Consider the following 25884-nt stretch of genomic DNA (forward strand, 5'->3'; position numbering starts at 1 on the left):
TCCCCTAATGGAGCGGAAGCAAGACAGAAACAGAAAGGGTGAAGTACTGAATGGCAAGAGTTCAGGAGCTTGTCACATCTTGTCTCATTTTGGCCTTTAGGTTTGTATGACTGAGGCTGCTTCGCTCCTCCCAGGATCTCCCACTGAGAGAAAAAAAAAGTCATTCAAGGTGCCTGGAAGCATCAGGGAGAACATGCGTCTGTGCTCGTATAAACACACTTTCCTTCTTGTGCTGACTTGCATCTCAAAGCCCCAGACGAGGTGTTCCTGGAAACAAATCAGATACACATGCAAGTTCTCATACACACACAGGAAAGTGCACAGACACAAACATACACCGGGGTTGTGATAATGTCTGATGCGGATCATCCATTTCTTTTCTGTTGCGTCTTTATGGGTAGTGTGTTTTAGACATGTTGAAAATAGTGGGAAATGATTGATTGTTGGATCTGTAGAACGAAACATTGGCCCCTGCTCTGTCTCATACAGCAGCCTTATTTCTCTTCCCTGAGGCTAAAAGACTGAAAAGTTAAAAGGGCATAATGTTATTATGCTATAGTAAGCCACAGGATGCGGTGTTATATAAGAAATCGATGTCATTTATCTGAACATGCTCCAAAACGCCGTCATCCGGTTTCCTCTGCACAGGAAGGAGGAGTGTGACAACAAGAAAGTGGATTTGAATTTCTTATTTCCTCTTTTTGTCCTCTGCTTCTGTTGTGCTCTCTGACTTTTGATTTTAGTGTTGTGTATCATTGCCTGAAAACTGTTATAGTGGATATAATGGGGGACAAGAAGCCATTGAGGTTGAATGCTGGCTCACATTTAGGTCCGTGGGTGCAGAGTTGTGGTTGATTAACAAATGTCTCATTTTTGGGAGAATACAAGGTAATTTAAAAAAGAAAGATCTATTATTTATATATTATTTATTGTTGTCCATTTTTTGTGAGTGAATGGTCCTTGCCGTGTGGTGCCATTTTGTTTTGTGTCCCATTACACCTCTAATTGAGTTCATGATATTTAATGATAGCCATCAACTTTTCCCTGCTAGTTAGGTTGTACCATGACGTAAGTGTGACTCTCAAGCAATGGAAACACTTTAAAACCCCAGAAACCTGGAGATGGAGCAGTGCCAGATTTAAAGTTTGCTAGCCCTCATTCTACTCTACATTTAGATCATTCATTCAAGGGTAGCAAAACAAATGCCAGCAAGATCATGGCTCAGTGTGTGAATTTGACCTCCTCACCCCTAGTTGGGTGTTGGCACTACAGTGATTCGGGCTTTTCTAAGCTGTTTGTGTGACTCAAAGTGCAACGCTACAAAAGCACAGTTGTGAATGGGTTTGGATTCCTACAAAAAGAGGCATACAATGGTGTCTGTCCAACTCTGCTGCACCTCTCTTGGCATCACTGACTCTGCTTTTACAGTTAGATCCTAGTTAAATTCCAGTATTAGTGTGTAGTCAGGGCTACTGAAATAGTGCACAACTGCTTGTGATCACAAATATGTAATCCATCACTGTATTACCTATTTATCTTCTTTTACAAACCAGTGTAAGATGGCTGTAAATTATTTTTGAGCACATACGTATTAACATCACAGTGCTATAGCCAATTAGATCTAGGCTGCCACATGAATTATTTCTACTTCTTAACAGGGTCAGTAGAATTATCCAGTACTTGCTCTGTAATTATAGGTGTAGAACACACATTCATTAATTGCTGTTTGTGGCCATTTGACAAAATGTTCTAATAAGTGATTTAACCTTAACATGCTCTTTTTTTCTTCCTCTAACTTTAAAGTCCAGTTTCTCGATCCACTTATAGTTGGACTCTAGGAGCGATTCATCATCTACTTGGCAGACAAAATCCAGACTACTTTTAAACTGTTAGACAGAGTCACCAAACTTTGGTGACAGAATTGCTGCTTCATCACACCCCTTGACAAATTTCTTCACTTGTTTAACTAGAACAACGTGTCTGGATTTCTACAAGTAGAAACCAGTCATCAGCTAGTGGTACAAACTGGACTACTAGTAGCCCTAGTTTGCATAATTCATTTATGAGCTTTCATTTGGATGCCAAGGTAAGCCCTACTAATCATCAGTTTGTCAAGGTTAATTAACCTGCAATAATTGAAGAACACATAAGGCCTTTTTAAATAAATTACCTTTATTCTGGAGATATTTTCAGAATCTCTAGTTACTTGTCTACTCTGATAAAACGATGTTTAACCTGTTTCCTAAGTTATAACTGTATTTCTTAACCACCTAGTTGACTTCAGACTTTACTGTGACAAAGGTTTCTGGAGGAGCGAAGAGTTAATTTTTACAACTCTGACTGTAACTCTTAAACGCATCACGGTGTGCGTGTGACGTATGACGCACAACGAGCTGTTTGGCGACTTGCGGCGGGATCGTGAGATTTCGCTTTTGTTTCTCAGGGATTTGAAAACCTTGACCTTGAAACGAAAAAATTTCCTGTGGAAATGTTGAACACTAGGAAAGACACCGGGTCTGCTGCGTCCAACCTGATAAGACGCTTGAAAACTCACGTGTATAGGTTAGTGCTGCTAATGTCCTGTAAGCTAACTTAGCTAACGTTAGCATTAACGTCAGGTGTGCGGGCTAATGTTAGCCGCGTCACCTGTGTAACAAAACTGGCGTTGTTTGCTAAAATGTCTAAATTCACAGTCCTTTGGGAGGTGCAGCGTTAGCGACAGGTTTTACTCTACCTGTCCGCAGTTTTACTGGAAGTAACGTTACACTTTAATGCAGTTTAATGCAGGTTGTGTACTCAGAGGGACGCAGTATTAGCTAATACACTGGATTCAAAATTCAAAAGGAAAAAACATTAAGTAGGAAACACTATAATCTTGAGACCTGGACTCTGAAGACTTCAACTGTGGTTCAGACTCGCATTTTGTGCCTAATGAGCACTACTTTGTGTTGACCTCAAATGACTTTTTATTCTCGGGGTGAATGTCAGCTTGGCCGCCTGCTCCTTCAGACTGAAGCAACTGAGTCACATAAGTGTGTTTGTGTTAAAGTGCATTGTGAAATAAAGCAAAAAAAGAAAGTACATTTTAAATAAATGCAGCTGGGCTACCTGCAGTAAATGCTTTTATTTTGAGAAGATGTATTATCATAATAAGCCACTGCAGTTTAAAAAATAATAAATCATTTCACATTTTTTAGTTGTTTTTGATTATTTAATGTACATTGAACATTTTCACTCTCCATCTATAATGGCCCCCTGACACTAAAGATACATTTGTGATTGAGATGAATCTATATGTTTTTTATTTTATTCTAAGTCAAAGCCTGATACCACACAGATGGTAAATGCTACATAAAACAAGGCTGGCAGCATCTCTTGAGCTCCATGTTCTTGTGTATTGATCTATGGGTATGCAAAAAAAATCATGATGTGAAGGGCATCTGAGTGCAGCCTTGCTCTGACTCAGATTTCAAGGAAAAGAAAGACATCAGATTTTGTCTAAAGTGTAACAATAATACTGAAATTCTTATTGTTCTTTTCTGCCTCTTTAATTTCAGCTCAGGTTCCTGACAGTGACGAGCAGTTTGTTCCCGATTTCCATTCTGAGAACTGTGAGTAAATTTCTGTTCTCTTTGAATCTCAGTAAATGCTACAGTTTTATCATTTTATAGTCATCTCACTTTGTGACCCTAGGTTGCTGCACAGTTTGTGTTCTTAAGTTTTGTTTAATTGGATATTAATACAAAACAGAACTGGGCATCAACGGTGTCACTTGCCTTTTTTATTTGCCTAGTTGGCATGCTTGTGTGATTCAGCTAAAGTATGCATGTCATGAGAGAGGCCCAAACCAGTCAAATTTAGACTGCCAGGCTTATATGGGGATACTGTAACTTGCTGTTGTTACAGTAATCTCTTTGGCAGACAAAACTATGCAGAAACAGAAGGTCTAATGAGCCACACATCATGAAGTGAATTTGGATGCCAATATCATGTGCTGCCGTCATCTATTTGCATGCCTTTGAAAAGCTGAATGGGTACAGCACAGGAAACCGGTAAAAAATAATTCATGGTCCAGGTACAAAGATGGCCTTTTGTGCACATCGGAAGGTGTAAACTGGAAAAGCAAATTCTTTGGCCACACAATTGAGCGGCTGTTTGAATGAGTTTCCCTTTCTTGTTGTGTGTTTTAACAAAGGCGATTCAGGATCTGGGTGGGCGCATGTGTAGCTCTACAAACACTTTTTTCTGTCTTATTCAGCGCATAGCAGGCTTCTCCATCTTTAAATTGATTAGCAACATAAAATAAACTTGAAATAGATTAAGAATAATGTTAGACTGACAGCGTTCATGGCAATAAAGGCCACTTCCTTTCTTTGAAGCTCATGCAGCTTTTGTGGATAAATATCATGTGATTTCATCAGCTTCAAATCACATCTAGTCAGCACCTTGGTGACACATGCTCTGTGCAGCATTGTTGTTCTCTGTTGGCCAACAATACAGTGGAGGAAGTGCAGATGAACCTCGGGGCACATAGAGGTCATGTCTACTTAACCCTCTGGCCTATCAGCCAACCAGCTGTCAGACCACTGCTAACGGTTGTCTCGGGTATGATTTTCAGGGTCATCGGGGTTTCGGTTTGACAGGCAGCTCACTTTATACGTTGCAGACACATTCCTGTGGTGACGGTGTTCCTGCTGGTTGCACAGTCTGTAGCCGTATAGTGTCGTTTGAGCATCTCTATTCAGCTTTGATTGATGGAAAATTCAAGCTGGCATGCTCTTATAAATATGTTTGTCATTGTGTTTGCTCAGGATTGTGTATATGTTCTATTAAAAGTGTGGAATAGCTTTTCCTTTTCCAAGCTGAACTGAAAGGCATTCTCAGTCTCGGGTGTATTTTTTAAAACAGGTGACTCACCTGTTTTGGAAACTCTAGCACATAAAAAAAGCATAAAGCAAAACCCTAATCCCTGGTGACCAGGATATAATTGACACTTCCATTGAAAATGGCGCCCTGGTAAAATTAAATGTTGTTTACTGAGTCAGGTTGTTACCTGCATGGGTGTGGTGACAGAGACGGGAGAGACGGACAGAGTGAGACAGTGAAACAGAAAAAATTCATTAAAAAAAGATGCAAAAACACTGGGACGTGTTGGAATGCTAGATTAGCAAAGGGGGGGGGGGGCGCAATGGAGGGATTGTGCAATACCTGGACATCTGGTAAATCTATCTCATGTGGTCCATTCTCCCTCAGCTCACAGCTAACAAGCGTTCCCTGTCTGCAGGCTGCCATTGAAAGAAGGTTATGCAAACATGCAACTTTTATGTACTTACTGAGCTGTGTGTGCGTGTGTGTGTATTTAAGGTAATTGAGCCATTGGTGATAACGGTGCACCATATTTTTTCCACTGAACTAATGTGATTGGCTTTGCATGGAAGTCTTGTGATTTCAATCTTGTGCTATGAAGAGGAAAGGAGGATTAATGTATGTTTTTTTTTTGGTGTTGACAGCACCTTCGGGGGCTATCCACAATTGACGCTAGGCTGACTGACAGATTCTTTTCTCTGCTTACTGCCTGTGGGGAAGAAACGCACAGGGGTTCAGGCAAACCTATAGTGCACATACTTAATTAAAATAGTTTAAACATGGCACTACTTTACTTTTTGTGTCTCAAGCACTGAAAATCTGCTGTTGGAGCATTTACCAAGGCATTGCCTGTGCTGAGAGCTCATTCTTCTTTGTCCAAGTATGTTGTTTACACTTGGAGCTGCTCGAGAGATGTGACCCATTCATAAATTTTCTTCCTTGCATGCGTAAGAGGAAGTGTGCCTCTCCCTCCCCCCCCCCCCCCCCCCCCTCTCTCTCTCTCTCTCTCTTTCAGTGCTCTGCTGCTCTCTCCTTCAGTCTTCATTCATAAAAAAGCCCTACAGTACTACAGATCCCCCTCTCTGATGCCCCCTCCTCTCCAAGTGGATCGTCCAAACCCCTCCCTCCCTTCCTGTGTCTGTACAAACTAAAGTTGAATTTAAAAATCTGGACATCCCCCCTCCCCTTTCCCTTTTTCTATCTACCTCTCTGTCTCTCTCTACACGCACAGTGAGTGTTCCAATATGTGAACTAATCCAGCGATTTCAGAGCTGTGTGGGACGATTGTTTAGTTTTGTGCCTTGCAGTAATTATATAGGAAGTTGTGGCTATAGAATATGCCGTTACAGTGTTTTCAGAGAGCGAGTTTAGTGGAGGGGAGAGAGCAAGATAAAAAGGCAAGAGACTTTTAAGAGTAGAGGAAGTAAAGGAGAAAAAGAAACTGTACTGAACTTCTTCAAAATCTGCCTCCAGTTTTGGGGTTTTATGTGATTTTTCTCCCCCTGTGATCCTAAATAGGAATAAGCGAGTATAGATAATGAGATTTTGTCATATTATTCTGTTTTTAATGCTTTGTTTAAAACAGGTTTTTTAAATTATAGTGTACTATGCTGTGGAGTTGTAGCTTATCTTTAAGTTGTCAGGAGATTGTGAAAAATGATGACAGCAGTTTAGGAAAGTCATAGGTGATGTCTTAAATTGCTTTTTAAAAAGAAGAAGAAGTAGTCCAGAACCTGAACATACTGAACTTCAATCACTTAAGACAAAGAAAACCAACAAACGAAAAGCTGGGAATAAATCAAAGAAACAGGAAAGAGAGAAACAAGAGAAAGGAAAGATTCTCAGCTCTGACCAAACCCTCCCAGCAGTGTGTCTCTGACTCTGTGTGTTCTGCTTTGTCATGAATTCACAGCCTTCCTCTTGTTTGGGTTGTTTTTCTGGATCAGAACTGGCCCAATCAGGCTGTATTTGGAACATGGGGCGATGGGTGAATTGAGCCCTCCCCAACTCCCTCTTTCCCCAAAAGAGAAACATGCAGCTCTGTGTTCTCCACTTTCCAAAATACAGCTGCTATGCAACAAAGTGCGCAAAAACAGCCAGGTGCCTGCCAGATATGCACAGATACCACTCGCTCGGGGGAGGCAAGGCTTCTCCAGTGAGTTGTGTGTTTGTTGCAGCGCTTTGTTTTGCCTGCGAGTAAAATGGTAGATTTCTCTCATGTGTACAGATGATTTCTTTTGACAGCCTCTCATCCACTTACTCATGCACACGTATAAACACTCTTGGTTCGATGTGCGCACGCACGCACACACACACACACACACACACACACACACACACAAACACACACACACAAACCTCAGTCCTGCAGTTTTATGAATGGGTTGGTTGTGAAAGACTGGCTGAGGCAGCACATTGAGTGAAGGGGAGTGAACCTTCATTCACGGCACTGGAGGACATTATTCTCACACTAACAACATGTGTGAGAGGTGCATGTTTATTTTTCTGTTAGCGTACATCTGAACAAGAGCATTAGAAGCTTTTTTAAGAGCTCAGCTTTTTTAGGGCAGGCAGCTTCTGTGTCATTTGGATAAGATTAATGTTCTCCATTTGCATTTCCTTTCATTCCTGTAGTCTCAATCACTCCTTTGGATATCCCAAATTTTAGAAGGTTTTACTCGAATTTATTTACACATAAGATCCTTAAAAGAGATTGTAAAATCATCCAAAATTTACTGCTAGTTTACAACATTATTTAGTCATCTTTATTGAAGCATATCAAATGAAAAAGGCATGTCGAGTACCAGGCATTTAACGACTTCCAGTGGGGAAGCAAAAGCTGAACTTCTGCGTGTTGATTCAGAACAGCTCTCTCAAAGCCGGGGGGCCGTGGGGATTTGAGGCAGGCAGCACAGCCTGAGTGTCAGCAGCATAGCTTTGTGAATGGACATCAGTGTGTGTTATATTATAGGAAAGTAAGGGGAGGTGTGGGTGTTTAGGAAAAGAGAGTTTGTGTGTGCTAGAGCATCCCTGTGATGCCCATATGCATGTCCGTGCAGTTCTGTGATTCTGTTGGAGCGTTCAGTACCGCAGGACGTCTCTGCTTTCTGCAGCTGGAATGTTTTCTCTTACCAAAGCAGGCAGCAGACCAAAGAGAGGAACAGATACTGTGGACGAGAAACGCCATGGCTGTAAAAATAACAGTAGTAAACCTGAAGTAATTGTTAATAAGAAGATAGTGTGTCAGTCAGGTACATATGGCAGTGATGGAGTCCAGTTGTTTTTAAAATTGTACAGAGCAAAAAAAGGTCAGACTACAGTTTTTTTAAATGTCCACTGAAGTGCAGCATGATGAATGCTTTTGGGAGAGACTATGTGAAAGTATCTGCCATTATTTCCATTTCTGTAATTATTCACGTCACTCTACCCGAGGCCTTTTCACACTGCTTGGTGTGGCTGTAGTACATGTCATTATTAAACCTGTCCGATTGTCTGATTGCTTTTGTTTCTTGGCTGATCCGACTTTGTTGCTACAGCAGTGTTTGTCCGGGTTAATACAGCTATTTTTGTAAATACAGTGTTGTCATAACTGTCATAAAAGTGATGGTAGAAACTATGCAATTAAGACCAAAACTATAAGAAAACAATGATCTTTTGAGTTTTTTTTTTCCATCATCCTTTGTGGCAACATTAATTCGTGGATCTCACTTTGTGTTCCACTTTCATATACCTACAGGTCCACATACGCATGTATATTGACATGGAAAGCACACACTTCATGTGGGTGGAGGTGGTGGTGGCAGGGGTGGACCTATACTAACCTGCTGACACAGACCAGTAGGTGTGTAGAGCGAGCTGAGAGCCAGCATACGGCTGTATCGATCTTTGCTGATCCAGGAGAGGAGTCAGAGGCGATGGACTAGGTTGATAGATGGCTTGATAAAGATAAAGCCAAGATAAATCAACATGAAGGCCGATAGGCGGAGCGGGGGGGGGGGGCAACAGGTCAAATGTGCTTTGCCGCATTACGGTCAAGAAGCCTATCGAGAAACTGAGAGAGGGTGGATGGGAGGGTGCGAGGAAAGCAGGAAGAACTGTGGATGTGGCATGTACGCTGATAATTTTTAGCAAGGTGTCCCAGCCTTTTCCGTATGTTATCTCCTTCTGATAAAGCAGATTTCATCCAACGTACAGGCATGCGTTCCCACACACTATCACGAGGCACCGCACATACACACCCCTACTCACATCCATGATGCCCTGGTGGGCAGTGGGAGCTCATTATATCATTTCAGTAACAGTGTGGGGGTGGATCGATCGCTATATTAAACATTAAGAGGGGACAGCTATATTGGGGTCTGAGGGATTGAGAGTGAGGAGTCGATATTGCACCAGATTAATTACATCCAGCCTTCACCAGTGACGGGATGTCCCTCTCGTAGCACATGTCCTGGGACAGGGATGTATTGTATCGGGTCCACTAAACAGCAATGGAGCAGTGAGATTTATGACTGGTCATTTGCCATTTATGAAAAGCCAACGCAGCACAATTGAAAGTAAAGTGGACAGTTGGGAAAACCTGAAATGTCAGAACATTTACAGATGCAGAATTATGATTCTTTGATGTGACTAATACAGTGGAAATAAGTTTTTTTTATATTTCTATGTTATTTTTACAATACCAAATTCTCAAATTCAGTGTTTCTTCTCTCATTTGTACCATTAGTCACTTTTTACAGTCCAAACCACTTGTGTATTTGTGCTCTACCATGTTTAGTTTAGAATAAAATAATGGATTCTGTATGAAAGTACCAAGTTTCAGCTTAAATCTGAGTTTTGTGTGGGTGATGTGGCCCTTTTAAATTGAAAGGGTTCGAAAGGAATCACGTTTGGGCTACTACTTACATTTTTTTTCAGGCAGCGCAAACAAACTCATCTGTGGCTTAGAAATGATTGAGAGTTGAGAATTTCTTTCTCGATTGAGCTGCGTATCAACATGAGGGGCAAAGGGTGGCCATACAGGTGAAGAGGATAATAATGGGGCTCAAGAAAGTAAAGATCTTTCAGAGATACTGAAGATGGTTTGCCAGAGCTGTTCAAATTATAGCTGAGACGTGGCACTTTCATGTAGTTTCCACTTTTTTTTTTTTTCACAACAACTCTTAGGCAGAATATCTGTCCCTTCTGGTTAGCACAAAGCAGTTATTTTTTGTCCTCTTCACAAGAGTAAATAAGGATATTTCGTTCTATTCCTTTATTCTAAAGCTGAATGATACTTAGTTCATTGAGAAGACTCAGGGAAAATTCCTACCACTTTAGAGAAATACTGTGACATATTTCCATCTGACAAAAGGGAAGTGAAACTTTAATGTTAGCAAAATTTGCTCTGCTACTGTTTTTCCCATGTTGGGTGTTGTTCACATCTATGTCCTCTTGGCCAACAAGACATGATGCACCAAAAACCTTTTTAACGGCCAACCACAAAGAAAAAAAAAAAATCCATTTGTGGGAAAGGCCACAGTAGTGCTGTCCTAACCAATCATCTGTCTCACTGATACCATTGTACTTTCCATCAATCTCGTTAGACTTGTTTGGCAGGTATCTGACAACCATTCTTTAAATATTCAAGGAGCCTGAACCATTATCAGATGAGAGAGGACGACCTGTAAATCAGATAGAGCATACACTAATGGACCCAACACTCCTGGGCTCCCTGAGCAGACAGATACTGAAGCTACTCTTGGGCCTGCTGGCTTTCAGAGATGAGGATGAGTATGTTAGTGCTGGTCAGGCTGCTTTTCCTTCCCTCGCTCTCTGTCTTTCTGATAGTTCAGTGACCTTAGACACACACACACACACACACACACACACACACACACACATATGTCCAGCACATGTTTCCATGCAGCAGTGGAATGAATGAATACCGCTGCATGCGAAATGATCTAGATCTTATTGTATTGTCCTGCTTCCCTTCCCTCTCACTAAATTTTTTTTCTAGTGAACTATAACCTACAAAGTCAACACGTAGTAAAAGTCAAAACAGAGTTTTATCAGACTAACGTGTGCATGTATGTCTAATTCATGTCCTGATCATCCTTAATTTGTGCACAAGAATTAGTCGTGGTCTCAGATGACGTCAGGTGTAACTGTGAACTGAGGGAGTGATGCTAGACTGTGCAAAAATTATCATCATTCTATTCAATTTTAATTATTATATATGAGTTAATCGAGTTTTAGATTTGTCCTTGCCTGGGTCATATTTTTATACACTGGTGATCAGAATTAGCAACCTGCACACGTGACACTGCGCAGCGTAGTGTGTTGAAAGAGGCCATGGATAATCTAATCTAAATGATTCTTTTGGCTTTAATCCAGTAGGTTTGATTTTGGATGAGGATGTTTACAGTTAAACAGGACTGGTATCTTTGGTATCCAGCTGCTCTCAGCTTTTTTATTTTTTGTTGAATGTTTAGTGCCTGTGAAAAACAAAGCTAGTCTTAGAAATAGGACCCAAACTTGGCCTGAGTTAGCAAAATGGCATGCAGACTTTTATAATTACCATTGAAGTATAGGTTACATCCAACTTATAATGTGTGTGTTGACAGTAAAATACTTTTAAATTATACTGTTGCCTTTCCCTTTTGCGTCCCTCTCGCCACAGTGGTTCTCTGTATTCAGCCAAGCAACTAATGTCATTTGCAACCCATGTAAATCAATAACTTGCTTTTTAACCTTTAAAACCAATGTGGCATATTTAGCATTGTTGTTTTTATTGATCCGTCACCACATAAGGGATCAATTGGCAGGAGTGCGAGAACCAGGTGTAGCATGTCGCACGTTTCCAATGGGCTTTTAGAGTGCTGGGCCACGTGCCACTTGCACCGCACACATATAATACATATCATGTGAGATAAGAACCAGATCTCCAGATATTCCTAAGATGGTCGGACTTATTTGTGTGATTGGACCCATTAAGTGTATATTTATGTTACGCACATATGTTCCTCAGTTTAGCAGGATCCAGTCACCATGTTTGACACTGGGGCTGATGTCCAATGAGTTATTGTGAGCAAGGCTGTCGTGTGCTGCAGGCTTCCAGAGGCTTAAAACTTGGCCAAGTCACACATAAACATAAAATTTAAAACTCTCCAGATCCACTGCTGTCTTCAGATTGGATTTCCCTACACCAGGGCCTTTAATGGTAGGAAATACTGTCTAAAATAGTATGGTCGAGTTCATAGCGAGGTCCTGCCACCCGAATTAAACATTGCTTGTTTATTAGTGATGTTAAATGATTTGATGACTTCAGAGGGATCTAAAATTTTAAATTTTTAAAGTATATTTGTATTAGTGCAGTCTTACTGTATCATCACAGTTATATTATTATGCAAATCAAAGCTGTGTTAGTGTATTTTCTGTCAACACTGTTTGTATTTTTAGGAAGCCTCTAGGAATCCTGTAGCGTTTCCCAACATGCTCACACTACCTCTGTGTGGCTCAGCTGAGGGGCCCATTGTGTAGAGGGGACTGTGTGTGTGTGTGTGTGTGTGTGTGTGTGTGTGTGTGTGTCTGTGTGTGTCTGTGTGTGTCTGTGTGTGTCTGTGTGTGTCTGTGTGTGTCTGTGTGTCTGTGTCTGTGTATGGGGGGGTGCGCTATCCCTGCCCCTGCGATTTGTTTGTGGTGGATGTGTGTTGAATGAACACCCCCAATGTAATGATCCCTCTACTTCCTAAAGCACTCAACCATGACCATCACCTTTCACCCTGCATCCTCCCCTTCTGGGAGCTGAAATTTACATATGTAAAAGTCCACTCCACCCTGCTTTTAGCTGAGGGTCACTTCTATACGTCGTGCTCAGAATAGGGTGTGAATTGTAGATGGTAAAGAATACCATGAAATAAGGAAGGAGGAGATAAGAAGAGCCCTTTGACCTTATGAGTTTAGGAGGTGCTGGGAATTTGCCGTGATCTGCCTGAAGTGCTGAAGGACAAGGTCTAAGTATTCATCTGCAGGAACGTGCATGCCAACACACTCACACAAATACTCACATGTACTTTACATGTGTCTGTATTATCTCAAAACTATCTGCTTTAAAACTAGTCAGCTGTTGTGTACTGTACCTGTCTTCTCACATCTAAACAGCTTTCAGGTTTTTCTCGCTCACTGCTGGAGTTCATGAACAGAAATATAGGGATCACGTAAGATTTAAGAAGTTAGAGGAGGTTGTATTGCCCCAAATAAAACCAGGAAGAGAAGGGAAGCTGAGGAACATAACTCTCCCTAGGTCCGTTTACAGGACTGCCACTACCTTATAAACTTTAACAGCACAATTGACATCATTTGGAAAGAGAGATTTACTGTAATATGCCAGACAGTTTGCAATAATTGTTGGAGACAAGAGTTTGTTTTAATTCAAGGACTATTCTTGGAACTGGATCTTAGATTAATTCCAAAATCATGTTTTTAGTCACACTAGCTTGTGTGGCTGCAGAGATGGCAATGTCAGTCCACTGCTTTGGCTCACCGTGAAATATTTCAACAACCGTTGGATTGACTGCCAAGAAATTTAGAAAAGACACTGAAAGTCTGCAGATAATCCTGGTGACTTTGGTGATCCTCTGACTTTTTATCTAGCACTACCAACATGTCAGTGCTGTCTGTTTAAAGGCCTCAGCAAATACGAATTATTAATAAATTACAACTACAGAAGACGCTTCCAATGCAATTTCATCTTAGCACCATCCTCACATTTGGTTTACGGATAAAAGTGTGCCAAACTCATGACATTTCTATCAGCCTCAGCTGTACTTTGTGTTAGCGCTAATGCTAATGCACGAAATTAAGATGGTGAACATGATGAGCGTATCTGCTTTACATCAGCATGATACTGGTTGTCCGATTGTTGCGCTAAGCTCAAAGTTCTGCTCTGCCTAAGTGCTGGTGTGTTGATCATTCTGGTGTCTTTGTTAACCAGGATGTCAACCACCTCTATTAAATTGAAAACACGCGACAGCAATCACAATCACAGACAAATACTCAAACACAAAAGGCTCTCTGACGCTGATTAATATCCCAGAAAGGTTACCCACAAATAGCGCAAACACTGACAAACACAAACACAGACCCCTCCATACAGAGCTGACGCCATTCCCAGGCCGGATAGTTTGAAATGGAACATCCTCATAAACCGAGAGCCACATCAAGGGCAATATTCCTGCCAATTGCATTAGTGGTTCTACTTGGCCACATTGTGAGTGGACTTGTGTACACTCTCCGAGGATTGTTTGCAGTTCATGACCATGGCAGAGAGGGGGGGGATGTGAATAGACAAACACGCTAGTATTATTAGAGAGGCAGACATGTGCCACCCTCTGTGTGCTAGCAGACGAGCTGTCGGAGACTTAGAGGAGGCTGGAATCCCATCGCGTCTCTCTGGGAAATCTGGGTAAATGCTCTCTAATCCTGTTGATCCTCCGCTAAAGCCAACACTTCCTCACCTGCCTGCCTGCCATGGGAGAGTGAGTACAGACCAAAAATAGGAAGGTTATGATGATGAGCAGTGCTGTTTGATTGTTAGACACAGTTTGTCGTTTTTTTTTTTTTTTTTACATTTTCCAGTTCTCAGCCGAAGTAAAAAACTTTCAAGTGAAAGGAGGGGATTTCAGGCAGAAATACTGTAAGAGCTTTCATAGCACACAAGATTATGTATATGTTTAATTTTGACAATCCACTGAGTCTGTGATCAGTATTTATTTTGAATATCAATTAAAACATTTTCACCTGTAAATTGTGTAAAGAGAAGAAGGAAAGGCTTCAGCTGCAGCTATTAATTATTGTCATTAATTAACCAGCATATTATTTCTAATCAAAGGATTGAATAAGTTTATGAGTAACCATGAAAGTACTCATCAGATTTTTTAAAATGATATACATGAATAAGAAAAAAACAACAAATCCCTAAATGTAGCAGTCTGGTGAATGGTTTGCATTAGGTGTCATAAATTGAATACATTTTTGTCAGCACTGAACCTTATAAATTTTTGCCTTTTACTTCAAGGACTTTCAGCCAAGAGTCAATGTTCAGAGAGAGAATATCCTGAGTAGAAGCATAACAGCAGATCCTCAAGGCCGTTTGTGGTTTATGTCACAATAATCCTTTCTCACATTTTGTTCACTTTTTCCTCTCTCATTTTTTTCCACTATCTATCTCTCGCCTTAGTCATCTCAGACATTTTTGTCCTTTCTTTGTGACTGGAGGACAGTATATAATTACCAGGGCTGAACTTTCAGTGTGGCCTGCTCCGTCTGCTCCACACCCACTGCAGACACACACACAGATACACACATTCGCAATCGTATGCATCTATATAGTGGTGCTGAGATTACTAATACACACACGCATGCTCGTGCACATGTGCACGCATAAATACAGGCCTCCCCAGCTGGAAGTGCACAGCTGCTGCTGTTTACCCTGTCGGGACCAGAAAAACATCCTGTACGGTTCTCTGGGTGAAAACCTCCCCTCACATAATAAACACAAACCCTCGGCACAGTTTGAAGCTCCACTTTGGGTGGTTTCTGTGGCCGTCAAGGCAAAGGCCCCCCTCCAGCAGTCTAGACTGATAGACAGTTAGAAATTGAGTGTGTACCTTTAGGGAAGCATCAAATGCCAGAAATGAAGCTAAATATCTTTGAATTTGGATCCTCATCTGTATTTATGTTAGCTTTGTTGCTGAAAGCCACAAGAAAGTGTATAAGTGACTGCTACCATCTGGATACCAATAGGAAAGAATGCAGACACAGATTCACTGTATATGCTGTTCTAACAGAGGTGTGACATGTGCTTTCATCAGTTTACAGACATCTCTCTGGCCCGTGGAGTTGTTTAGCTTTAAGCTTGACTTTGACAGAGGAAGTTTTGGCTGTTGTTGTGTCTGGAAGAGTGAAGAAAAGTGGGCGAGGACACTGGGCTTCTAAATGACTGCTGGAATGCGGTCGTGTGTGAGCGTGTGTTTTCGTGTTCCTGTAAGTGTGTGTTTATACGTGTCTATCTGCTGCCCTGTGTTTTGCAGCTGACAGTCACTTAAGCATTTTGGCTGGCATGTAAAAGAGATTCCTGTGCAGACAGAACTATTTGCTTTTGCCTTTCAGCCTAACGACAGTAGAATCGGGGCAGGGCTGGATGAATATACAAAGCCCATTGAGTGTGTGCCAACTCTCATCTCTGTTTTCTTTTACCTCTTCTCTTTTGTTGTAGCGGTGGCATTTCACAGCCCTCCAGTCACTATCAAGAAGGAACCGCAGAGCCCGGGGTCCGACCCCAGCCAGTCCTGTAGCCACAAGCAGAGCTTCAACTACCCCAGTGGAGAGCAGTGCCTTTATGCCAGGTACTTCCAGGATCTCCTCGAAAGCACTATATTATAGCATGTCTTATTTGAAGGGTCACAGCATTTGGTGATAGTGATTTGAATGGTCACTTCTCCCAAATTAAACAGGTTTTCTCACATTCCTTTAGTATTTTCAAGCTATGCAATTTATTTAGATGTGATTTGGGCAGGTTCTGAGAAATCTACCTCTGAGACTTATAGTTTGGCTTTTTAATCCACAGCAGAAAACAGATAATCCAGAGAGCAAGTTATCAAAAGTTGTCAGGACTTTTTCCACACACAGTTTTTATTTAATTCCTTCTCAACAACAGTCGCCCTATTTGTTGTACTGACTTAAAAAAATCTAGTAAAAATGTAACACCTACCCAGACTGATCCAGATGCATTTCTGCATAGATACATGTCCTCATGTGTGTGTTTGTGTGTTTTCTCAGTGCCTATGAGCAGAAAAGGGCTGCAGGAGGAGCCAAGAGCTCCTGCCCAGGGACCCCCATGTCTCCAATGCAGCAGCATTATTCCCCAAAACCTGCCACAGCTGGACGGCCTGATGCTGGCTACATGAACCCTGCTGCCACCTCTCAGCCACTCCCCAGCAACAGTTACCCCATCAACACCAGGTGATGCACCACGACAAATCATGGCAGCAGCTGTGATTGTCACTGATACATTTGTAAGCAGTGTATGGGCTTTTTGCACACAAAATTATTATTTTACACTTTAATTTACCTAAGGAAAGACATACTTACATACTACATATTGAAATATTAGATAAGGTGCTGTATCCGTTGGTCAAAGAAGCAACTAACTGCTAGCTGCATTCACTAATATAAATGCGATCCTAAACTGAGCTGCTGTCTCATTTCTCAGTGCCAGGTATCAGGGCCCTTCAGGGGACCCCATGTGCCCCCAGTTCCCCCCAGCAGGCCAGGCCTTTCAACGTATGCCATCCGCCCCAGCAGGACATGGTGGCAGTGGAGCTGGTGGAGGTGGTGGCGGAGGACCAGGGGGTGGCGGTGGAAGTTATCATCGTCAACACTCTGACCCCTGCATGCCCTACCTGCAGCAGAGCTTTAAACAAGAATACCTGGACCCGTTATATGAGCGGGCGGCTCACATGGCAGGGCCGGGGCACGGGAGCGTACCGGGACCTGGACATGGACCTCACCCCCACCCTCATCCACACTCACACCCACATCCACACAGGTTCCCACCAGCCCACTTGATGGTGAAGCAGGAGCCCACAGACTACACCTACGAACCTGGTGAGTGGTGCAGACTATTGTCACTAGGAGAAATCAGTTTTTGATTTGGAAAGGAAGCAACTTGTATTTCTGATAAGCTCATTAATCACTACCTATGAAAGATCAAAAAATTATAAAAAGGTCCCAAAGTAACATCTTAAAATTACTTAAAAATCGGAATGACTTTCATAACGTTCGTACATATTTTTTTGGAGCTTTAATTAATCATTTATTAAATAATTGTTTAAAGGGGAAGTTTTAGTTCAGTCAGGATTACTGAAGATGCAGTACATTAAATGAAATGTTTTTTGTTGCATCTGAATTGTGCATTTGTAGAAATGTAGAAAATATCTGAAACTGTAGACTGTAACAAGAATCTTATTCGTCTATTTTATTTGTTCTTAACATATTTTCATTTTTTAAATATATTTACATTGCACTCTGACTTGAGGCAGACCCTCCCCAGTTTAAACAGCTAACTCAAGAACAAAATGTACAGAAGGCAAACAAACTTCTTCACTGTATCTAGAATCCCTCCCTGCTCCAAAACTCCTCCTTTCAACTCACACACTTTTCTGCAGCAGATACACTCCTCCCTCCTTCCTTACCCCTCTCCCCCCCTCTGCTGCTCTGTGAGAGAGAGGCAGAGGAATTTCATTGAGAAAATGGAGGGCACTGGAAAGACTAGAGTCCCTGGTGGAGTGCTCCAGGGTTTCAGGTTGCACCAGCGGCTTCCTTTTTCTGCAGGCAGATGAACTCATAATGGAAAAATGAGCATGGCCGCAGTAACCCGAACCTCTCACTAGCTGGGCTTTGGGAGAGGGGGGAGGGAGTGGTAGGAGTTGGGGGAGATGGGTACAGGGCAGGGTAGGCAGCTCAGACCCTTTAACAACAAGCTCTGCTACTGGAGAGCACAGAAACCAGCTCCTCTGCTTGGCTCTCAACAACAACAGCGAGTAACAAATATAACACTTTACATGCATTTTGTCCTCATTCCCCTGTGTGTAAACTCAGAGGACTGATTAGGGTATTATGCTTTGCTGAGATTCCCAAAGGATGACTATGAAAGATGCCTTCGAGTGCAGAAAGCTACATCCATAAGTGACGAAAATTTTTTTCTCTCACATTTTTTTTTATACTCACACCTTTGTGGAACAAAGGAAAAATACCATGTTGATGTTTTTCTGTGGTTGAGTGCTGGGAAGAGGAGAAAGTTTAGTTTGGTGGGGTTTCCTGTCTATGATATGAGCTTGACTAACTGCAGAAGCCAATTAGACATAAAAGACCAAAGTTTATCATTGTTTTGTTAGGGAACTTGAAAGGACATGGAAACACAGTTTTCATGAGAAACGGTACAGAGGGCAAAAATTTGTCAAATGAAATTGATCTGTCTGGGGAATGTGAATCAGTTTCACTCTGTTCTACAGTTATTATGCCCTTGAACAGAGGTACTCCATCACCACTGTATACAGCTGTCTGTATGTAAAAGATGTAAATAGTACAGTGTGTTACTTTAATGGGATTAGTCATGAGATTCTAGGAAATAATCTAATTTAAATCGGTATACATGAGAAACATTAATCTGCCACCATTTCAATGATGTAAATTAAATTTGCAGACACAGTTAATTTGGATAATTTGTGTTAAATTGCTTTAGCAAAAACGTGCCCTGCAAACAAAACATAGGAAGTAATATGGTTTATAGAGCCAACACATCCCAATGACTGGTGTGTATTTGCTGTTTATAATGTCATTCATTTATGGTCATTTAAATGAAAGAAACCTGTCCAAATTGTAAGGCGATACTCATGTAATGGGTGTATAGTGATGGTGTATTAAAGTAAATATCCTGCAGAAGCAACAGCAATGTTTTCTTTTAAAGTGTACAATGTGAACAATGGCAGCCAAATGCCACAAGTCCACACTCCCATTTTAAAAGCAGCTTAGAGAAAGAGACTCCCAGTTTCACACAGAAACCGGCACTCCATCGCTTAATCACTACCATTATGTCGCATGAAAGACACAAAATGGTCGTGCCACTTGGTACACAATTAATCCTAGTGCTCTCACACCCAATCTACCCATCATTCCCTGGTGGGAGCCTGCCATTGCTGGCAGACATATTATTTACAGTATGATCGAGTGCTGGTGCCCTGAAATGGAGGGCTTGATTTTTCCCCAATGGCATCTTATCGCAGTCAAAGCTTTGCAGCTGCATTCCCCAGGAGTGAGTCATGGCCAGAGCCAGAGGCAAAGAACTGCACCTTTCAGTTTTTATTCTCTTGTTTGTCTCGTTCATTCAGGTGACAGACTGCACAAAAACGGACAAACGCATATAGAACAGTCAGTGTGACACGCCTTTTTTTTATGTTGACAGGCAAAAAAAACACACACACACACAAAGGTGAGCAGAGCAGTCAGGAAATTCAGCACAATACTCCTGCGAAACTTGTTATAACACGTGAAGTGTGCTTTACAGTGTTCTAACATGCAGGGAGTTTTGCTTGGGGAGGAATATATAATCTGTTTTGTTGAATGCAGCTATTTGAGTCAGTCAATGATGAGCCCAGACAGTGTGCAGACACTGTATACTGTACCACTTTTCTGGTCTGGTGAAGGTGCTTGCTCATGGCCTAAAAATACCAACAGAGACAAGAGAAGCGATATGATAAATACTGCATTTGTCCTTCCAAATCTCAGGGTGACCTCACAAAATATCCATAAAATGCATCGTTTTCTCAAACCGATATTGGTGGAGCAAGCATGAAGTTTTTTGTCATTCACTCCGTGTCAATTTTTCTATTTTAATTGATGGGCAGTTATTTACAAAAGATGCTGAAATTAGTTGGAAAATTTAATTTCAAACAGGCAAAATTTATCACCTAGAAACATTTGTCTCATCACTGTTAGTAGGCTTGTGTTTGGAACCATTTATTAGTCTCTTTGACCTCTAGCTCCTGTGGTTTATGTTACAGATGTGCCTGGATGTCCCTCTGTGTACCACCACAATGAGGGCTACCCAAACCCCCAGCACAGCAATGAAGGTAATCACAGTTTTTGCGTTTTCATGTGACTTTTGTTGGAATTTACGTTCATATTTTGCCAAGTCATGATTGTTAGTCAGTAGAAGAAATCAAATTGATGTCAGTGTGTTATAGCTGCATGCATCCAGTCTTCTTTCCGGCGCTTTATCTTCACTGGTTAAAGCTCTGCGGTCATTGGCTAACCTGTGTAGAGTATCTGTGTTTCTATTGGCTAACCAGCAATGTGTCTATGTTTCTACTGGCAGAGGCTCTTGCCTCACCCCTGCCTCAAGAATCCCTGAATAAACATAACTCCTGGATAAAGAAGACTATTTTCCCAGTAAAAAGGGAAAACACTTCTTATTTTTACTCCCATTGTTAGTCACACCATTTTAGGTAATTTAGACTCTTACTCACCTCTTATCCTCCACATATAGGAGCTTTAGAGTTGCTCATAAAGGCCTGAAAGACGTTACAAATAAGTTCACTGGCCCTGAAACTGGAGAAAAGATCCAAATCAGTAAAATAATTGTTACTGCTGTAGAATCCTCTCCCTCTTACTGAAGTGCTCTGTCTGCTTTTAGAAAAGAAAACTGCACTTATTGGCTTAACATTATTCATGCATGAATAGGTCCTTGTATTTTATTGTGGTGGTTTTCAAAGCTTGATATGGGTGCTAAATGAACAACCTAGCTGCACTGCGATCAAGGCCTCTTCAAACCTAAACACAGTTCCCCTCTTGTCTTGCAGGCTATCTGTTTGAAAATGACTCCCGTGTGGTTCCAGAGAAGTTCGAAGGTGAGTCTGTTGCACCCATCATCCCTCATCATTCACACACACACACACACACTCATTTGCACACCAGTCAGCTTGGTGAAGTATTTGTCAGATGGAGTAGGTATAGGAGAAGCCTTAGCCACACTGTCACCTGCTGCAACCTCTACCTGACTGTCATCTTATAAAGGGGCCTGACATTCTTGTGTAAGAGGTACATGACATGTAGTCGAAGGCTGGGTTCGTGGGTATGGTTACTCCCATGGTGTTGTAGGTTCTGGTGATTGACGTTAAAGTGGATTGAGTGGAGCCCGAGGGTGTCAGCACTGGTTGAACCAGTGAAGTGTGCAAGTTCTCTGAGGGACAACAGCAGTAACTTGACTGAGTTTCTCATGTTCCCTCACTTGTGTACGACATATCCAGTAACTGGTAAACAACCAAGAACCAAACACCAATTGGTATCCATTTACTTATGTACTGCTTAACCCACTGGTGTTTTTATTTCTATCCCAAATAGTATACACCCTGTTTGTACTTTTTAGCTATATGCCCTGTTATTAACCTCTATTTAAATCTGGCACTGAAATTACCCTGAAAAACGTTTTATTTTTTTTTTCTATCTCAATTCAACACACTGCTGCCTTTTTAGTGATAAGCTTAGTGCACAGCATACTAGGTTTCTATTACTATGCAAACCTGAAACATTCAGATCAGATGACCTGCTGATGTACTGGTCATGCTAGAAGTCAGAAAATTTGCAGCTTTTTTTTAAGTCCAACTTGTCTTGTTTTCACATGGAGTATAAGAACCATTTTAAATCTTAATTTAATATTAGAATCTTAATAGTCTAATGCCGATTAAAGTGTTGGAAATGCAGCTGAAGAGACAAATATTTTTGAATTTCCCCATAAGCTTGTCACAGTCAGTAATTCTAGGTCCATTTGTAATACAGCTCAAACTTTTTTTTACATGCTAACCTCCAGTTTCTTCTAGCCGAGGTAAAGCAGGAGGGAGGTGGCGTTTTTCGAGAGGGCACACCTTACCAGCGCCGTGGGTCTTTGCAGCTTTGGCAGTTCCTGGTGGCCCTGCTGGACGACCCGGGCAATGCCCACTTTATTGCCTGGACCGGCCGTGGCATGGAGTTCAAACTCATTGAACCTGAAGAGGTACGTCTGAATGTGGCACAGCATCGTTCATTTTCTCAGAATTTGAGTAGAAATTTCAACACACTAATCATATCTTTGGGCTGAACAGTATTCTGAGTGTTTAAAGCTAATTATTCACGAATAACCATAGATGAACTCAGGGTTTACATTTTATATGTCTGGTTTCTGAAGCCAGCAGATCCAGCGTTAATATTTTTGTTTGGTTTAAGGGCATCTCTTGGTTCTCTAGACCATAGCTTCCGTTTGAAATGTTTGGATGAACGAGATACTGTTTATAACGCATGAGATTATTTTTAGTTTGTATTCCTGTATGGACCAGGTGCTGATATGGATCATGACGTTAATATAAATCTGATGAAGACAGCAGAGGAGTTATTCTCAGAATGAATTTCTGTTAGCAGGGCTTTAAGGTGCTACCTAGATTAGAATCTTTAAAAGTGAGATTTGGCCACTCTCCTCTGATCCATCTTCCATTAGTTCCCCATTCATTATTCAAAACATGAAAATGCTGGATTGATAAATGAAGGACAAGCTCTACCACAGAATAATCCAACACCCCATTCTCTCTCACCTCCGCGCATTTCTTTAGTCGAGACATTTCTGCAATGTTTAAGTCTGCAGTCCGATTGGGTGTATCAGACAGCGTCCTTTTAGCTGGGTCCTAATACAGAGAGGCTTGTACTGTGTTTTCCATTATCTTTTTACTGTACATTAAAAATGAATGGGCTAAGACTTTTACAAGAGCAATTAGGGCTGAAAGCACACTCAGAGATCAAACAGGGCTGCTGGCTGGATGGCAACTGTGGGACACAACCTGTCTTTTCCTTAGTCATGACTCTCCCTCCCCCAAGCTTTGCAGTTTATTCCAGTGTTTGAGATGTTTGTCAGCACGGGCATGTGCAAAATAATTTACTCCCCTGTGTCTGTGTGGGGTTGTTGTGAGACACCAATCTATCAAGGGTTAGTGGTTTCTCGTCAGCTGAGAGTTCATTTTTGGGTTGGGGCTGTATTTTATCGTTCGCCTCTGACTCTTATTTCACTGTGAACACTGTGGGACTCTGGTTGCATTCAAGTGGTAATGGGTTACATAAAAAGGAAGTGAATCCACATGTGTGGACTCGCCCTGGTCTTGGCATGCTGATGCTGTTGTGTTAAAGAGCAGAGAGAGCTTTGACTTGCCACTGAGGACACCTAGTGGTTACAACAGGGAGACACACAAGTGTTTTTGATTATTGTTTTGAGATTTTGAACATGAGGAAAAGAAACACTGACACAAATTATTCGCATCTGTTTAGGTGTCATTTGAGGAAGGCCAGATTTATTTAGCCCTTTAAAATCCCGTGAATGACTCAACTTGAAATGAACCTCACGAGAACTGAACTACACCAGAAGTGTAACCACACAATGTGATAAAGACTCAACTCTGTTCTTGTTTTAGAAAACATTTACTTTAATACTAAAAAAACAAAACAATGTTTTGAGTGTAACCACGGCCATTTTCTCTCCTCCTCAGGTTGCCAGACTGTGGGGCATGCAGAAGAACCGTCCAGCCATGAACTATGACAAGCTCAGTCGCTCTCTGCGCTACTACTACGAGAAGGGAATCATGCAGAAGGTAAAAAACACACACACTGTTCTGTACGCTCAGAGAATTTAAGTCATAGACTGTGTGTAAAGGTAGACGACATGACACCTGCCCATAAGTGAAGCTACCTCAAATCATTTGCCCCCTGGTGGCTGGTTGCATTTTATTGGCTATAAGCCCTGCCCTGTGTCAGCAGATGTGATTTGAGCCAAACTAAAATTTCCTAAATTAATTCAAATTTTAATCAAGTAGAGACTGTCTTACCAATTTGTGTATAAGTGGTCATTTTTCTGATTGTTTTAATAGGTGAGTTAGCCTAACGAGGTGATTGGCAAACTATTACCACAGATTCACCTCTGCATAGAATCTGTTTGCAAAATCAAAATTTCAGCCTGAATATTCACAGGATCTTGGCTTCATGTTGGCCTAGTGGCAGGAAGTGCTGTGTCCTCTACCTTGATCTCTAAAACCATGTAGTATAGTAGGTGGTGAAAAGGAAGTCTTTGTATAGTATGGGGTAAAAATGATATCTTAGTATGTGGTGGAAATGATGCCTTTGTATGTGGTGAAAAAAGAGGCCTTATGTGATGCATTACTTTCACCACATACTATACTAAGTAGGTGTGTGTATCACGACCCAAGCGATGAATAACTCGTTTTTTAAACTTGTAGATTAATCCTAAATTGTTAACGATGACAAAGAGATGATTACATTTGTCTGCTCACCCCTTTTACTAATCCAAAAAAATGGTCCGATCTGTGACTCAAAAACCGTAATGTGAGCTAAATCGTGAGTTTTGTGATCTGTTGCACCACTAGTACTAAGGCATGAAGTTCACCACATGCCACACTGACACGACAAAAAATGCCTTAGTATAGTATGACCATTTTACTTGAAATTTTTACACAGTATAGTATGACCATATTTGTTGACAAAAAATGTCATAGTATAGTATGACCATTTTGGTTGACATTTTTACACAGTATAGTATGACCATTTTGGTTGACAAAAAATGTCATAGTATAGTATGACCATTTTGGTTGAAATTTTTACACAGTATAGTATGACCATTTTGGTTGAAATTTTTACACAGTATAGTATGACCATTTTGGTTAAAATTTTTACACAGTATAGTATGACCATTTTGGTTGACAAAAAATGTGATAGTATAGTATGACCATTTTGGTTGAAATTTTTACACAGTATAGTATGACCATTTTGGTTGAAATTTTTACACAGTATAGTATGCCCATATTTGTTGACAAAAAATGTCATAGTATAGTATGACCATTTTGGTTGAAATTTTTACACAGTATAGTATGACCATTTTGGTTGACAAAAAATGTCATAGTATAGTATGACCATTTTGGTTGAAATTTTTACACAGTATAGTATGACCATATTTGTTGACAAAAAATGTCATAGTATAGTATGACCATTTTGGTTGACAAAAAATGTCATAGTATAGTATGACCATTTTGGTTGACAAAAAATGTCATAGTATAGTATGACCATTTTGGTTGAAATTTTTACACAGTATAGTATGACCATTTTACTTGAAATTTTTACACAGTATAGTATGACCATTTTGGTTGACAAAAAATGTCATAGTATAGTATGACCATTTTGGTTGACATTTTTACACAGTATAGTATGACCATTTTGGTTGACAAAAAATGTCGTAGTATAGTATGACCATTTTGGTTGACAAAAAATGTCATAGTATAGTATGACCATTTTGGTTGAAATTTTTACACAGTATAGTATGACCATTTTACTTGAAATTTTTACACAGTATAGTATGACCATTTTGGTTGACAAAAAATGTCATAGTATAGT

General features: G+C 40.9%; 1 protein-coding gene across 3 annotated transcripts in view; it reads left to right on the top strand.

Moving 5' to 3' along the window:
• etv4 (ETS variant transcription factor 4) overlaps positions 1-25884 on the top strand; it is a 38731-nt gene that overhangs the window by 8614 nt on the left and 4233 nt on the right. For 2 of the 3 annotated variants that reach the window (XM_026314799.1, XM_026314798.1), the window contains 8 exons: positions 3558-3611; positions 16127-16256; positions 16690-16872; positions 17123-17517; positions 20472-20540; positions 21270-21317; positions 22287-22459; positions 23973-24074. In XM_026314799.1, coding sequence (XP_026170584.1) covers positions 3558-3611; positions 16127-16256; positions 16690-16872; positions 17123-17517; positions 20472-20540; positions 21270-21317; positions 22287-22459; positions 23973-24074 — 1154 coding nt within the window. Of the gene's footprint in view, positions 1-3557; positions 3612-10479; positions 10639-16126; positions 16257-16689; positions 16873-17122; positions 17518-20471; positions 20541-21269; positions 21318-22286; positions 22460-23972; positions 24075-25884 lie in introns of those variants that run through there. The other variant, XM_026314800.1, reaches the window with a different exon arrangement.

The sequence above is a fragment of the Mastacembelus armatus genome, chromosome 19, assembly GCF_900324485.2.
Source record: "Mastacembelus armatus chromosome 19, fMasArm1.2, whole genome shotgun sequence".
NCBI lineage: Eukaryota > Metazoa > Chordata > Actinopteri > Synbranchiformes > Mastacembelidae > Mastacembelus > Mastacembelus armatus.